Below are 15,392 nucleotides of genomic sequence, written 5' to 3'. Positions count from 1 at the left end.
TTTCTTTCCTTCAAGTAAAAAAAAAAAAAAAGGAACAGAAACTTTCAGCATATGAAGTTTCACACAGGAAATGAAATCGAAACCACTGATACAGCAGGACAGAACAGCACAGGGGGGGTTCTGCAGAGGATATGCTAAAAGAAGAAGTGGCAAAGCTGGTGAACAAGCTCACTGAGAGCCCAACTTTGCAAAACAGGTTGGTGAACTGTGGACTTTCACACACACAAAAAAGCAAAGCTCTGTAGACATGATATTTATTTGCTTTCATGCAGCTGGTGCCAGGTGCTGGCTTGCACGGCTGGACAATGGCATGTTTTGTTTAATCCCAGAACAGCCTTGGCTCAGTCTCCAGCTGCAGTTCCGTCCTCTCAGCTTCCATCGCCATCCAGAGCCACTCACCATGCTCCTGGAGGGCATTTGAGAAGGATACTGCTATGACCTACAGTCCTCTCAATGGGCATTATTTGATAAAAATCACAAATTTCTGATCACTACCCATCTGCTTTGAAGTTCTGAGTTGGAAGTAAAACCTTTGGTATTGACCACTAAACCAACACGCTTTTAAACATCACGTGATTCACACTGATTCCCAACCAGAGGTGTATTTTCAGTTCACTTTTGCCAGGGTCTGTGACATCAGCTTTCACAGACCAAGAGCTGTGCTTGTTTTTATGTCAAGAGATATGAAAACCAAAGAGTGCCAGAACAAACACTTCACTTTTCCAAGGAAACTAACATACAAACCACTTCTGCATACCACAGTCTGCAAAGTGCAGAGCACACACCAAGCACGAACAAAGCCCTGAGCCCACACTCTACTTGGACAAAAGCCCCACAGAATTCACCCTGGAATTGCTGCCTCCAAAGGGAATTCTGTAAGAGCAAAGGCTGACTCCAATACAAGAAACAAGTATCTGCAGTCCCACCTTTATACCAGGGTCAATCCCACTGGCTACAGGTACTTGTTTTCTCTGTTGGCTTTTGCAGGTAAGCTTCCCCAAATACAGCATGACAATATAGGAACAGCCTGAGTACTTTTCTCCATCTCTTATCTTTTCAAACAAATGCCAGCTGATGGTTTCACTGCAGGTTGCTTTTATAGTCCTAGCTTGACTACTGTAAACTCACCTTACTCCTGTTACCAGCTCAAAGTTGAACAGTTGAGGATTTCTCTTAGTGCAATTTCACCTCAGTGAACATGCTTATATTAGATACAAACGTGGCACATTAACCTTTAATATCTAAAGCTGTTTTCATCATGAGTACAATTGTCTTTCATTATTTGCTAATTAGGGACAGGTGGTAAACTGTTTGCAGTTCCACTATAAACGATGGGCACCTGACAAACAGCTGAGATAGCAACAAAAACAATTCATATGTAAACTAATGGTAGAAAGTGAGAGACTTGCTTTCGTTTACTTGGCTGAATTTTTTTAAGTGACTACAAAAGCTACATGAACTTGTGGTAGTTTTGCAGGAGAAACCTCGGGGACTCAAAGTCCAATGTATTGCTTTCAATTCCTCATGTGATTACTATCTTCCTATTAAATTTGACTTGTAATCTATAGCTTATATACTGCACAAAGAGTGAAGAAGAGGGGACCTTCAACCCTATTAAGCAACAGTATCTTCCATTCTAAATTCCATCTACATGGCACAGCACCTTTTTCACATTTGAAAGAGCAGTAGTCTAAATCACCTAAGAAGGATCTGTATGAGGAGAGAGTATTGATGTGGTTACAGAAAAGGGAGGGCAGCAATGAAAGCAAGTCTGTCCTGTTAAGTCTCAATTTTAGAATCCTGCCTTGCATAAAAAAGGATAACAAAGGCTTTTGGTTGCTCATGTTAAAGTCTTTCCACAATCCACTATGGTAGCCCCATTTGTAAACTTTACTTTTGATAGAGCCTGATGGGAAATAAGGTGTTTGCATAAGCAATATACTTCTTGCTGATAAAGGAGAAATACCAAGAAAAAACACCTTATCTTGTCAGACTTGGAAGAGCAACCCTATGAAATTATTCTCATATTTCTTTTTCCTAGCAAGGGAGTTTTGGGGGTTTTTTTCCCCCTAGAATAGCTAGATAATTGTCGAAAATTCCCTAAGCTGACGTGGTGAATCTGAGTGCAATTTTGCTTGCTTTCATCACAATTAAAATAACACTATTCTGACAAAGGGTGTTTTTCGGCCAGCATATGGGGCAACCCACGAAAATTTGCTACCCAATCGAGCTCACAGATGCCCCTCTGCACGTCCAAAGCTCTCTGGCAGACAGCTGCAGGGCTGGGAAGGCGTTTAGCTGAGGAGCAGATGCTCTGTGCAGCATTAACTCCCTCACGTGGTTACAGCCACATGAGGAAACCAGCACGTAACGGCACAGCGAGGGCAGTTGGTGACTCACTAAATCCTAAACACCCCAAAGCTCTCTCCAAGGCTGCTAGAGAATGGGATTTGTAACTGAAAGGGGGAAAAGATGATTTTTACTTTTTAAATACTTATTGTCCTGACACAATTATGCATCAAACTCTTCAACTGATAACTTCAATTGGCACTTACTGAAGATTGGAAGAGAACTGGAACGAAATCCTGGTAAAAATTTCAAACAATTTCAGAGATACCCAAATTTCACCTACTAATCTCACCTTTTTTCACATCTTGATTTTGTACCTATGTGAGTAAAACCACTGTCACCTCACCGACCTTCAGGAGTTCACTCCTGTTCTATGCCGGTATGAATGAGTGACAGTGACAGGGAGTGAGGAGTTAATGACATTCACAGCATCATGGCTGAATCAGAACAGGAACTGCATAATAAACAGAACCATAAAGTAATTCAGGTCAGAAGGGACTTCTGGAGGTCATGTAAGCCCAGCCTCTTGCTCAAAGAAGGGCCAACATCAAAATCAGACTGGTTTGCTGATGGCCTTATCTGGTCAACCTCTGAAAATCTCAGTGTGGAGACCATATAGTCTCTGTGCAACCCATTCCATTGCTTCACTCCTCTCAGGGTGAATTTTTTTCCACATAAACAATCTCAATTTCTCTATCTGACATAAAAAGAAGATGATGAGGAAAAGGGAGCAGAGGATTAACACAAAATGGCAAGACAGTACCAAATGGAAGGCTCAATCTTCATATTCTGGTGCTGCACACATAGAATACAAGCAGTTGGAATGCAAAAGGTACTGAGGGGGTGTGAGGTGAGTGACAAATGGGTAAGCTCCAGGTAAGTACAAAATAAGCAACAGTCCCTGGTGGCACCATATCAGACAATACTCATTTTATTGTCAGATTAAAACATATTCCTTTAAGAAAACCAAACGAAAAACCCTACTGAGTGCTCAAATGCATGCCAAGCAATTATTGTTTTCCACAATGTGTCCTCTGACTCACTATGCCACAATGAATTGGCATATGGTGCTCATTCAGGGTATATAACTCACACATTAGCTCTGAAAAGCTAATAGTTACTTGGACTGTAGTTAATTTTGGGGGTTTTTAATTTCCCCACGGCAATGCAATAAATGTCATGCTTATTATTGTATTATTATTATTTAAAAAAAAATGTTTTTAGTGGCAGGCAAGTGTCATTAACGCCTGAAATTTCTTGTATGCTATGAAAATCAATTCAGACAAACTCTGGCATGCGAAAGCACATAAATAATTGGTAAATACTACCTGTGGTCTTCTGGGTCCAGATTTGCCTGATGCCAAGAGCAATCAACTCCTTTTTGGCTGCAAAGGATAGGAGGGCACTCAACACCTTGCAGAAGGCACTCAGTACCTGGCAAAAATCAAGCTTTCTGTGTGCCAGCACCCCATGAAAGAGCAAACCTTAGCATGTGCAACAGAAATGGTTTTCTTCTCTTGCAAGGGAAGGCAACCTCCAAGAGAGACACAGAGCCAGCTCTCTGTAGGGTGACAAATACTCCTCCTGTCTGGAAAAGGGGCACTTTCTATGGTCACACGGCTTAAAAAAGACCTTTAACTCTCTTATCGAAAGAGACATAAGAAGTAAAGGAGCATCTGCCTTTCAGTGAGTTTGCCCAAGAGCAAAAAAAATCCAGTTTTTATCACGGAGAAGGCACCAGAGATACTTAAAATTAGGGACTGAGTAGTAGCAAAAGAAACTGTGTGTGATTACAAGAAAATTCTTCTCCTGTAATCAAGATTACTCAAATGAGCCCAGGCTGCACCATGACTTGTGAATACGACCAAGAGAACATGACTCCAGAGTGCTAATGGAGCTTTCCACCCTACCGAGATGATTTACTGGGGGTAAAAACCCTGTACAGGCAAGGTCTATGTAACACTTCTACACATTTGACACAAGTCCACTGAAGCCAGTGCTATTCATTAGCAAAAGTGGATCAGTAAGATGGAAGTGGACCATTGGGATTTCACCCACATAGGGACTCAGAGCTACAGGAGAAATGCCACAGGTTTCAAAGTCAGCAGGACTGATTCCTGAACAAGAAGATCTCACTTCTGACATTATTTACACAATGATAAAGCAATAGCAATGCTAATGGAATCAACAAAGCTACGGTGGAATAAATCAGTTCAGAATTAGATCCTGAATTTGTATGTCTTCGAGCTAATTTCACAGGTATGAAACAACATTAACATCTCAAAATGTGACTCAGAAGGAGAACATAAACAAACATCTCAGCCTACAGCTCTATTGCTCCCTGATCCCCAAGGAGGCAATTATTCCCTCAGTGGTGTCCTGTATAGCCCAAATGCAATGACTGCCAATACAAATATTTTGTTCCTGTGTTTGTGCTTTACAGAACGTAAATTTGGACTGTGTGGCCTCAGGTGTTCTCTTCAGTGTTTAACACAACAGGTCCCAAACAATGATCAGAGAATATGGCCACGACCTTAGCATGAAGAGTGATGGTGAATAAGGACCTGCTCTGTTTATTTCCTCACTTGGAATCTCCTGAACCGTTTACTTGTATGGGAGACAGCCGAAATTGTGCCTGAACCAAGACTGCCAGCATATGACCTTTCTTTCACCACTACTCTGTAGGTTCTTTGCTAGTGGTCACAAGATATTCTCCATCTCCTCAGAAATTTCTTTGGTTTATTCAAACATTGGTTGCATCTCCCTCACCTACGTTCCTCTGGGGAGAAGTACATAAAAAGGGCAAAAGTACATAAAAACTAAGTAGAGCCCAGGCCTTTTTCCAATCAGAAGTCATATTTGTCTATGCAGAAATGTCCAAGTCTTCATTTCACCCAAGGAGGTAAAAACAGTGTTTAGGTAATAACACCTTCTCCTCAACGCAAAGACCCTCTCACCAGAGAAGGAAATGCTGCCCTTGCCCAGATCCCATATATTCATTCTCTTGTTGGTTAATTCATGACAGTGTTAGCTAGATTTTCATTATTGAGTATTATTTGTAGCTGCTGTTTTCATGAAGGAGCTGTAATAAACAAGTGAGATTTATGTTCTTTTTTAAATTGCTTGAAATAATTAGCGCTGTTAAATTTAGACTGAAAAACCTACTGATTTCTCTATTTTTTCAATACAGAAGCTACAAAGCAATCTACCACCACCAGTCAGGCCTGGGCCAGAACAGTACGCACACCATATAACAACCAAAATGTTATTATGAAATAATCTAAGTTCTCTAAACAACTTTCTAAAAGTAAATGATGGCTGTGCTGAATTAAATGTTTTAACAACTGCACTGTGTGTTATCCTTCTAGAGCCTAAATGCAGACAGGACTTTGTTTCATTCCTATTAATGTCTGTATGGGTGCAAATGGGCACCCTGGACCTGAACCATGCTGGTAAGCACAATGGAAAGCAGGGCCAATACTGAGACCCAGACCCAGATCAGAATTTTGCAGCTGACTTCCTAGCTTGATAGTTTATACTGATTATTTATACTGCATCTAAAGCCCTGACCCACGCCAGACATTCAAATACCAAACTCGGAGCTTGTGGTTTGCCCTCATCTCTGCATCATTTACTTTTTCCACTCATTGCCCCTCAACCACAGCTTGCTGTATTGACAGTCCAGATACTTATTTAGAATAAGTAAACATTTTGCCCTCTCCAACCCAATTTGGCCATTTCACAGCCAGTGCTGCATTTCAGAGCCTAATCCAACAAACCTGCTTCAAGACAGCACCGAACAAACAACCTCTAAAAAGCTTTCCACTCATAGTTGGGTTTTTTTTTGGTTGGTTGGTCGATCAGTTCTGTGACTCATCAGCCTTACAGTGTTTTTCTTGGTGCAGGTGGCACAATCTCGGCAGTCCAGGTTTCCTCAGTGCAGTGGGAAAGACAAGATGAAATACCAGGGGCCACGACAGAACTTGGCCTTAACAGTTCTACAAGAAGGGACTGATGTTGAGCACTACAACCCCAGAGGAGATGAGGAAAAGATGATCTGCTGTGGGAAAGACCACATCATGCCATGCATGGAAGACATACAGAAGCAAGATACTAATTCTATAATGAGAAAAGGTACAAATGAAGACAAGGAGAAGGCTAAACCTGTCAGTTTTTACATAATGAACTTTTTTAACTAGAGGAAGGAAAGGTTAGGGAAGGTATATAAACAAGAATGATGAAGCTGAGAAAGGAGTCCATACTAACATGCAGAAGACAGCTGTAATAGGTATCAAAATATAAAATCATAAGTACTTATTTGCTCTATATATGATAAAATAGTAACAACTTCTATGTTAATGATAAAATCCCAGGGCATTAAAATAAACAAAGGCATACTGTCTTAAGTAATTCCTGGATAAAATAAGCGAGTGACATGCAATGGGATGGGGATTTAGTGCTAGGAAGTATAAAGCCCTACATCTCAGGAGAACAGTGACATTGCCTGAGGAGCAGCTAGCAAAGCTATGAATCCAAGAAAGACCTAAAGGTGATTGCAGGTAAGATTAGCCAAGTAATAGAGTTTCTCTGTGTGGTGCTACTGATTGATGCAGAAGGGTCAAAGGCTAAGCTATTTCTGTATGTGTACATGGGAAGGGATGACACGGAAATCTAAAGCATAATGCTGTGTCAAAGCAACCACAGTGAACAAATTATGACCTGTTCAAGTCTCCACAGATTAGAAAGGAGATACAGAAATTAAAGGAAATACAAATAAGGACAATAAAAGTGATCTAAGGAGAGAGTAACGGTGCTAAAATTAATATGTTCTATAAATGAGAAGACTCCTGGGCTGAGATCCAGCTATAAATACCTTCAAGGTACTGTGTGTAGAAGAAGGTAATTAATCTAGCTCAAAAGATAGTAGGACAAGAAGCAACTGCTTTAATTTAGGAAAATTCAGGATATATAATAAGAAAAAGTTGTTTGAAGAGACACATCTGCTCAACAAGGTAGACTCCCAAGGTGATAGCTAAGGCACACTTACTGTATGCAATCCAGAACAGGTCGTATGAGGAAGGAGCTCTGGGAAATTTTGCCATCATAGCTTTCTACTGTCCAAGGAGATCACCACAGTCCAACCTACTTATCTTTTTGTCTTGTTCTTTATGAGTTATCTTAAAGACTGCTTTTCTATTTAAAAAACCCCAAGAAAACACTCAATCTATATATCCATGTAGTGACAATACATCTACACCAGAGCTCAGAAATGGGGGTGTGCAGCGCTCCAACATCTATGTCAGGTAATGGCAAACCTCTCTGACTCTCTTCTGGCTATTCAGTGGTGTGTGCAATGTGAGTCTGTTGGGTGCCGGGCATGAGTGTCAGCAAGAAAAAAAACGCTGACCCAGAGCTCAGATTATTCTGAGTATCTGAACATCGAGATCAAAGGCCAAAGTGGGAACTACCTCTTGTGATACTCGTGGTCTTCCTCAGCCTTGTATTAAGACATCCTGCACAGAAGCTTTCAATGTCACTGCATAAATTATGTACTGTGATTTATGATTAGCTGAAAACCAACTCTAGCAGTATTTTAACAACCCTCAGGAGCTCTTAATAGAAAATAAAGAAGAAAATAAAATAAAAACCCCCACACATTTGCAACAGACCTTACAGTTTTCAATGACAAATGGGTACACACAAACGTGAGGAATATAAAACCCAAGTACCATTATACCCTCCCTTAAACAAATCCCATCCCAACTGCACTCACCAATCGGGACTTCTGTCCCCTCCTCAATGTAGATGGGCAGTGGTGATTCCTCCATAGGATGAGGCACTGATGGAAAGTAATGAATTGTGGTAGTATTTGTCGCAAAGTGACTACAATAAGATGGTCCCTTTCTTATCATTACAACTACATATGGCTGGTTACTATCACAAAGAACCCTTTCTCAAAGTGGTCACCTCCTGTCACAGTGATTGGTCCAAGTCAGAGTCTGAGGGGTTAAGCCCCACCGAGCATTCACTGCTGCAGGAGTCAACCCCCTCTGAATAGGGCCTGGGAGAGATCCCTGCCCTGGATGCTTCACCATCCTGCCATTTCGTTATAGCCTCACTATTCCTTTCCCTGGAATTTAACTCTCCTGTGGAAACTCACACAGTTGAAGAAGCCAAGGGGAGCCAACGCACAGACAGGCACAAATAGAGTTATCGAGTCAAAGTCATAATATTTCATGCACAGAACCAGAAGAGAGAGGCTCTGATGCTCAAAGCTTGCCGTTAGCTGTTGAAAAGCCACAGCAGGTGATGGAAGGCTGCACTGCAAATGGCCTCTGGACCACTGACTTTTCATTACTCATTTTGGAGTGTATGTATCGGAGTTAAGAATTCCCGATTCCTTCTTTGTGATACTGCAGTCTCCAGGCAAAACTCTTCAGATCTGCACTGCAGGCTTATTCTGCAGTTTCCAGACACCGCACAGTCGCTGCTGCAGGGTTTGTCTGTTTGGGTTCTTCTCTATTTGCGAGCCTCTTCTCTTAAAGGTGTTTTTGTTGCACTATTTCCCATTTATAATCTCTGGGAAGCCTATGCTTCACAGGATTTTCAAGACATTTGAACTTCCTACACTAGAATGAAATAATAATGAGCTACAAATGTTGAAAATGGTCACACTCAAAAAGCTTTTGGATTTTTTCCTTCTCCGTTACCTTTTAAAAATGATGATGTACCCTCTCAAAGATACAAATGCTTAACCTAGTCTCAGCTAGGATTCCCAGCAGCAGGGAAGGAGGATTCTTTAATCCTTTGTGGGGTATCCTTCACTTACTACTGGATTTTTATTTTATATTTTTTTTAAAGATTGTCTTATGATATCCATAAAACCAGCCAAAGAACACTTATGGTTTAAAGCTATTAAATAAAGCATCTTACAATGTTTCTGCTAGCAACATAACCAGAATAAAGAGTATTTTTAACAGATGCTTGACTAGCAACGGGCGTAATATAAACCCCACGCTGGTGCTTTGTGGCATGCAAAGGGCTGCCAGTTCCCTGCATTTACCTAAGCCCACCCCTCGCTCATGTGGAAGATGAAGGGAAGTACAGGGGAAAGGAAGAGCAGAACACGGTTGCCTACAGAACTACTGTACAAGCCACAGAAGTCATGGTCTACCGGGACGCCTTGCGCAAGCCACGTTTATCTAGAAGCTGAACTAACATTCCAGCTCAACAATAGCAAAAAAACACTTGTTACCACACGGCGTTTTGCTACATATTAACCAGCAGTTGCTACGCAAGCATAATGGAGTGCTGCAATTCTGAGATACATGTTATTTATAAAATAATAATAAAAAAAAAAAATGTTGACTTATGGGAAATCAGCCTGAGGGGAGTGCTCGTGGGCTTGCCATGCCACTGGACACAGTACATGCTTGGAAGTTATGCAAAGCGGGCCCTGCATTGGGAACAATGCAGTCTTTTTCCTTGCTAAGCTAATTTTGCATAAAGGCAACGAGAGTCTTCATCTATGCAGCCCCTTAAAACATTTAATCAGGTTTATTTACTAGGAAGAAATACCAGAGCAGAGCTTCCTATACTACTCAACAGTTTTCAAATCTGAGATCTGAAAAAAACCCAGGTCACTAGATGGTGTGGCAAAAAAAAAGCCTGTTGTATTTTTAAGACATAACAGCTTTCTTGGTCCCATGATGAACACTTTACCAGGCTCCCCCTGACAGAGCAGCCAGGCTGGAACCAAATGCTTTCACAAAACATTTGCAAGAGTATTCACCAATGGCTGCTGGCATCTACTCTTACTTTAATGGGTATCACCATAGGTTGTAGAAAAGGTCTGAAATAACTATAGGCTATTTGAGGCCAAATACACGTATACACACTCTCTCTTACCCACACGTATACATGCACACACTAGTACACGTGCACGCAAACAAATGGCTCTATAGGCAGAACTTGGATTCTGTAGGATCCAAGGCAGAAAAGCTGATTTTTGTCACAGGGTTTGGGAATCAAGGACTCTGGGGTGCTAAAATCAAGTTCTCAGTTATGGGTCTCCTCTGCTTCGGGCAAACCAATTTAACATTATCCCTCCGGGACTTACAAACCAACTTTATGGACATGCTGCTTAAATGTCTGCAAAGTGCTTTGCAATGGTTTCTAAATTCTGATATGCACAGAAGAACTGCACAGATAGGTTTAAGTTAACAGTTGCTGAGCATTATTGCTGTATAACTACAGTCTATTTTTACATGCTCTATACTTGGCTTCTATAAACAGATGGTAAGTGTTCAGTATTTGAACGTTTTAATGAGCTTTATAAGCCTTTTGTAATTTCATAAACAAGCATAAATAACACTTACATGAAGTAGAGTCTCTCCTGAATGTATTTTCTCTTCCTGTTTAGGGAAAAAAAAAAGAGAAAAACAAAAGGGAAAAATATTTTAAAGGAAAAAAATGGGTCTAGCAAGATAAGTCAGACATGTTTCAATGTTATCATGCATCATGTTTTCTTAATTTCATCAGTATGATCTTATACTTGAAGAACATCAAGACAATGAACATAGTACCAATGCCAAAACAGGATATCATTTCTCGCGTGCTTCATCCCATGTAAAACATTGCAGAAGATTTGCCTGCACTATCTAAAAAGCAGGAAAATTACAGTAGAGCAGTGAAATAAAATGCAAATGCCACGTGATTTGAAGCAAAAAAATGAAACAAAAAATGAACTTTTCACTACATTCCAGCTCACTGATAACCCCATGGCTCAGTGTACGGGTTGCTCTCCTACCCATGGACAGCTGACCTGCACCAACACCCTGGAGCAGGGCACTCCTGCTGTGTTAGGGCACGGCATGGCACCGTGGTTTTTCCATGCACTGACTGTATTCAAGCTCAGGTTGGGCAACCATGGCAGCAAAGGTGTCCTTCGAGGCTGCGACAACGCCGAGCGACAGAGAACCACAACAGGAAACCCAGTAACTGCTAAAATGCACAAACCTTCCCAACAGCCGATGGGCCTTAACAGCCATGGGCTTCCCACCCCGCTGCTTCCCACCCAAAGCTTGGTGGCATTTGATTCACGTTCCCCTTCCACCAACATAGCTCGTGGGTTTAGTGGATGCTCTTGGAGCAGGGTTTAGGGCTGCTGTAAATCCAGACACATTGAAGAAAGAGAGACTGATAGAAATACAGAAGATGCTGTAGGACACCAGCCATGGTTTCACATGGTGTCACAGACTGGAAGCACAGCAGCCCTTCCAACACTAGGTTTTTGGGGAAAAAAGGACAACGAGGAGCAGCAGTTTCACTTAATTTCTACTGCATTGCCTTATATCAATATTAGCTACTATGTAACTAACTTAAAGGGTATTGCCTAGAGTTTACGTGCCTTGGGATGATACTCAGCTTGCACAAATCAATTAAATCCATGGCACTGCAGCAGCTGAGGATTCAAGTAAATATGCATGTAAGGAAGAAATTCAACAAATATTAAATCACTGCATTCTCATCCTTTTCTTCCAAATGCCAAGAACCCAATCCTGCAAGCTGCACGCTCAGAGTAGCACTAGAATAAACTTGAGTTCTGTGAATAGAGCTCTTACTGAAGTAGACTCAGGATTACTTTAAAAAACATAACCCTGATCCATTCTGGTCATGTAAATTAAGTTAGTGATGAAAGAAGTCGAAGGCACTAATCCTACTGAGTAATCTATTCAAAGCTTCACTTCTTAAATGATCTACAATTTATTCATATGACCAATCAAAGAAGCATTACTCACAAAAGGCTTTAACTACCAGTGCTTTCCCATCCATTTTTATGTGTTGCAATACAGTTAAATTTAAAAGAAACTAATCAGCATTATCTTTTCAGAGTTGTTTGCCAGCATGGTTAAAACCCCAGGCAGGGCACCACTGCTGAGACTCCCCTTACCGGTGGAACTGGCAACACTGCCATTGGGGCATCGGGGCAATGTTGCTCCGTTACCCACTGAGGCAAAACTATGGGGCACTGGAAAACCTAGAAAGGGTAAAATTAAAATAATACAGGGTTGCCACTAAGTCTTAAGGTGCACTGATGAAAATCCTGGGAGTATCACTGCCTGGGAAACATGGCAGCCTGTTGAAAGTGCCCGAGAGTCTTTTTGGAAACATCCAGCCCATAAGACCTGGCTGGAAACCACTAAGATACACTAAGAGTATTGATTAAAAAAACCCTCACTGAAATACTAGCAATGATTAGTTGTAAGACAAGATTCTCACTGAGGCTTTACAAACAGGACTCTGCTCAGGCACAGGAGGTTTCCCAAGCACTATGCAGCAAGAGCACGCCAATCTAAAGTGTCTTTCTAGTTTTCCCAGGCAATGTAACACCTCTTCTCTGACAGCATTTCACACTGACTGAAGCCTCCTGCTACAGCCCCAACATTTCACCTCTGACATGAAAGCAACAGGCAACCCAAAACCTACTCATTAGGGACTACCAACAAAGAGCTGAACGCCAAATTTAGCTCCTGGTTACAGCAAAATAAAACAGAAGTCGGTAGCATTTGAAAGATTCCCAGTTTCTACTAGACTCCAGAACGAGATTCCTAAGCAAACAAGCCAAATGTCCCAGGATTTTGATTTAGCATCCCCGAGCACGCAACCACCTTCTTGGGGCCTCCAGGTATCACGGTACCACCTGCAATCTCCTGTCTTTTGCGAAGTATGACAGAAAATAACCCTCCCAGCGCACGGTCAAAGAAGCGGGTTAATAAATGACAGCAAGAAGCGGCCTTTCCTCTCCCGGCCCCGGGGTCGGGGTCCCGCCCCGCCCGGGCAGCACCTAGGGAGCGGTAAAGGTGTCTGTCGCCCTCCAGTGGGAGCTTCCTAAGCACAGCCCAAAGCGTGAGAGGTGGGAACAGGGAGGGACAGAGGTGAAAGGCAAATACAGGGGGTGGGAAAAAAAAAAAAAGAACATGCAAAGCACATAAGAGACAGTTGAAGAAGCAGCACGAAGATACTGTCTCTGAAAGTGCCAAAAATAAAGTTTCCAGTGTCAGTTTAACCAGGCAACACAGCCATTCTCTCTTCACACTCGTGCTTCAGCCTCGACTTAGTCCAGGCAAGGGACACTGTCATGCTGCTGGCTGCCTCAGCTGCTCACACATTTTGCTTTAAAAAAACCCCCAGTAACCTTCAGGGAAACCTTTCCGTAACACTCGTGGCAAAGCAGTCAGCTCTCCTGGATGGCGACCCAGAGGTAAAGAGCCGGCTGTCAACAACCATCAGAGTTTTCACCAAAGCCTCTCCCCTCCAAATTCCACCGCAGCAGGTTTTAACGGGCTGATTTACCCTCAAACCTAAACTCATAAAATCTAAACCGGTAGCAACTGTCATCTGAGCCCCAAATTACACAGCCGATGACATATGCCCCTGTCAGGGCTGCCTCACTGTTTTCCTAGTCCAAAACTCAAAACATTTTCACATGCAAGCAATAAAAAAAAAATGCAGTTACCAAAATAGCACTATCAACGTAACCAGCTCCTCTCGGCACATTTTCTTAATGCCTTTCCCAATACGGTTAAAAAAATGAGAACTAACAAAAAAAATCCATCTTTACACCTTGGCACAAACTGTGCTGAAATACGTGTGGGGTTGTATTTTGTTGTGCTTATCTGGATTCTCTCTCACTACTTTTTTCCTTTTTTTTTTCCTTCATCTATGCTTCCCTTTAAACGCAGCTCTTACTAAACAGCAGAAATCAGCTTTTACAATTTCTAAATAGCAAGTTTTGTCACTCTCGGAGCTTCCTAAGGATAACACAGCTTGCCTTCAGCTTCATAAATAACACATACTCTGCACATTTCTTCGCCTGGGTGAAATAAATTCTCCCATGTTCTTATATGGAAACCTTGTGAGTCCTCCCACGTAGCGCCTGGTACAATATTCAGGCAGCGATGGGCATTCATTATCTTAAAGCCAGCGGGTGAATTTCGGATACAAGTTACCCCCAGACGAACCCAAAATTATCACCCCTTCACACCACGCTGAGCTCAGTAACCTGCTCTGTACAGTCCCTGCATTTTATTTCCAAGCCCCAATCACAACTTTGATTTCAGCATCAAACCAGCAAAATAAATGGGAAACGAAAGGAATAAAAAGGAAAACGAGGGAAACAGCAAGAAAGCAGCAGCAGCGTTATTACCCACCAGGTAGGCCCATTAGCATCAGATGTAGCATTGCCCGTACCAGCCTCTTCACTCGAGGTTAGCGCACGGCAGCCAGAGAAAACACAGCGGGGAGGGGTGGGAAGGAGAGAGAAAATGGACAAAAATAGCCGGGGAGAGAAGCGTGCGCCCTAGACGTGCTGGAGAGCCGCCAGCAACGGGGAATTGCTGAGAACTGTTATCGCCAAAAAAAGTTAACGCAAGGTGGGGGGAGGTGTGGGGTAAATAATCGCCGGGGAGCAAAAACCCCGCCGGGGTAATGAGAAAGCTGGGGAGGAGGGGGCTGGAAGGAGAAGGATGAATTAACAAATAAACGTAAGAGGGGGAAGGGAAAGCGCGCCCGCGGGGCACCCCGAGCCGGGGCGGACAAAGGGACGACGATGCCGCCGCCACCGGCCCGGCTCGGTTCGGCTCGGCTGGGCGCGGAGCGGCCGCCCCTTTGTTCGCAGAGAGGGGGGATCCGGGGCGATCCGCGCCGGCCCCGCCGCCGCCGCCACCGCAGCGGTAGCGGCGGCAGCGGCGGCAGCCCCGCTGCCCGCCCGCCCTCCCGCCCGGGAGGCGCCGGTACCTGCGTCCGCTGGCCGCGGTGCCTGCGCGCCGCTGCGCCCCTGCGGCGGTGCGGCGCGTCCGGCGGAGCGGTGCGGCGCGACTAGCAGCGCCGAGCTGGAGGAAACGGTAATTTATAAGCGCTTTCTTCCTGACCTCTCGTGTCTGTTGTCTAATGAGGGAGCTTTGAGCATCACCCATCCTGCTGAGTGGAAAAACACCGGCACGGCCTCTTCTTTGCTGGGGAGGGGGGAGCCTAAAGGAAGG

General features: G+C 43.1%; 1 protein-coding gene across 8 annotated transcripts in view; it reads right to left on the bottom strand.

The window, feature by feature from the left end:
- SLC6A6 (solute carrier family 6 member 6) overlaps positions 1-15,392 on the bottom strand; it is a 91,838-nt gene that overhangs the window by 35,815 nt on the left and 40,631 nt on the right. The window contains exons 1-4 of one of the 8 annotated variants that reach the window (XM_027700682.1): positions 14,562-14,779; positions 10,728-10,763; positions 8,123-8,188; positions 3,678-3,734 (exon numbers count right to left, since the gene is read on the bottom strand). In XM_027700682.1, coding sequence (XP_027556483.1) covers positions 3,678-3,734; positions 8,123-8,188; positions 10,728-10,763; positions 14,562-14,592 — 190 coding nt within the window. In that variant the 5' untranslated portion in view covers positions 14,593-14,779. Of the gene's footprint in view, positions 1-3,677; positions 3,735-8,122; positions 8,189-10,727; positions 10,764-13,019; positions 13,092-14,561; positions 14,780-15,147; positions 15,232-15,281; positions 15,355-15,392 lie in introns of those variants that run through there. The other 7 variants (XM_027700684.1, XM_027700683.1, XM_027700689.1 and 4 more) reach the window with 7 other exon arrangements.

The sequence above is a fragment of the Neopelma chrysocephalum genome, unplaced genomic scaffold (assembly GCF_003984885.1).
Source record: "Neopelma chrysocephalum unplaced genomic scaffold, ASM398488v2 Primary Assembly neopelma1_147, whole genome shotgun sequence".
Lineage (NCBI taxonomy): Eukaryota > Metazoa > Chordata > Aves > Passeriformes > Pipridae > Neopelma > Neopelma chrysocephalum.
Note: the sequence above shows the minus strand (reverse complement) of the source record. Positions and strands in the feature narration are given on the sequence as shown.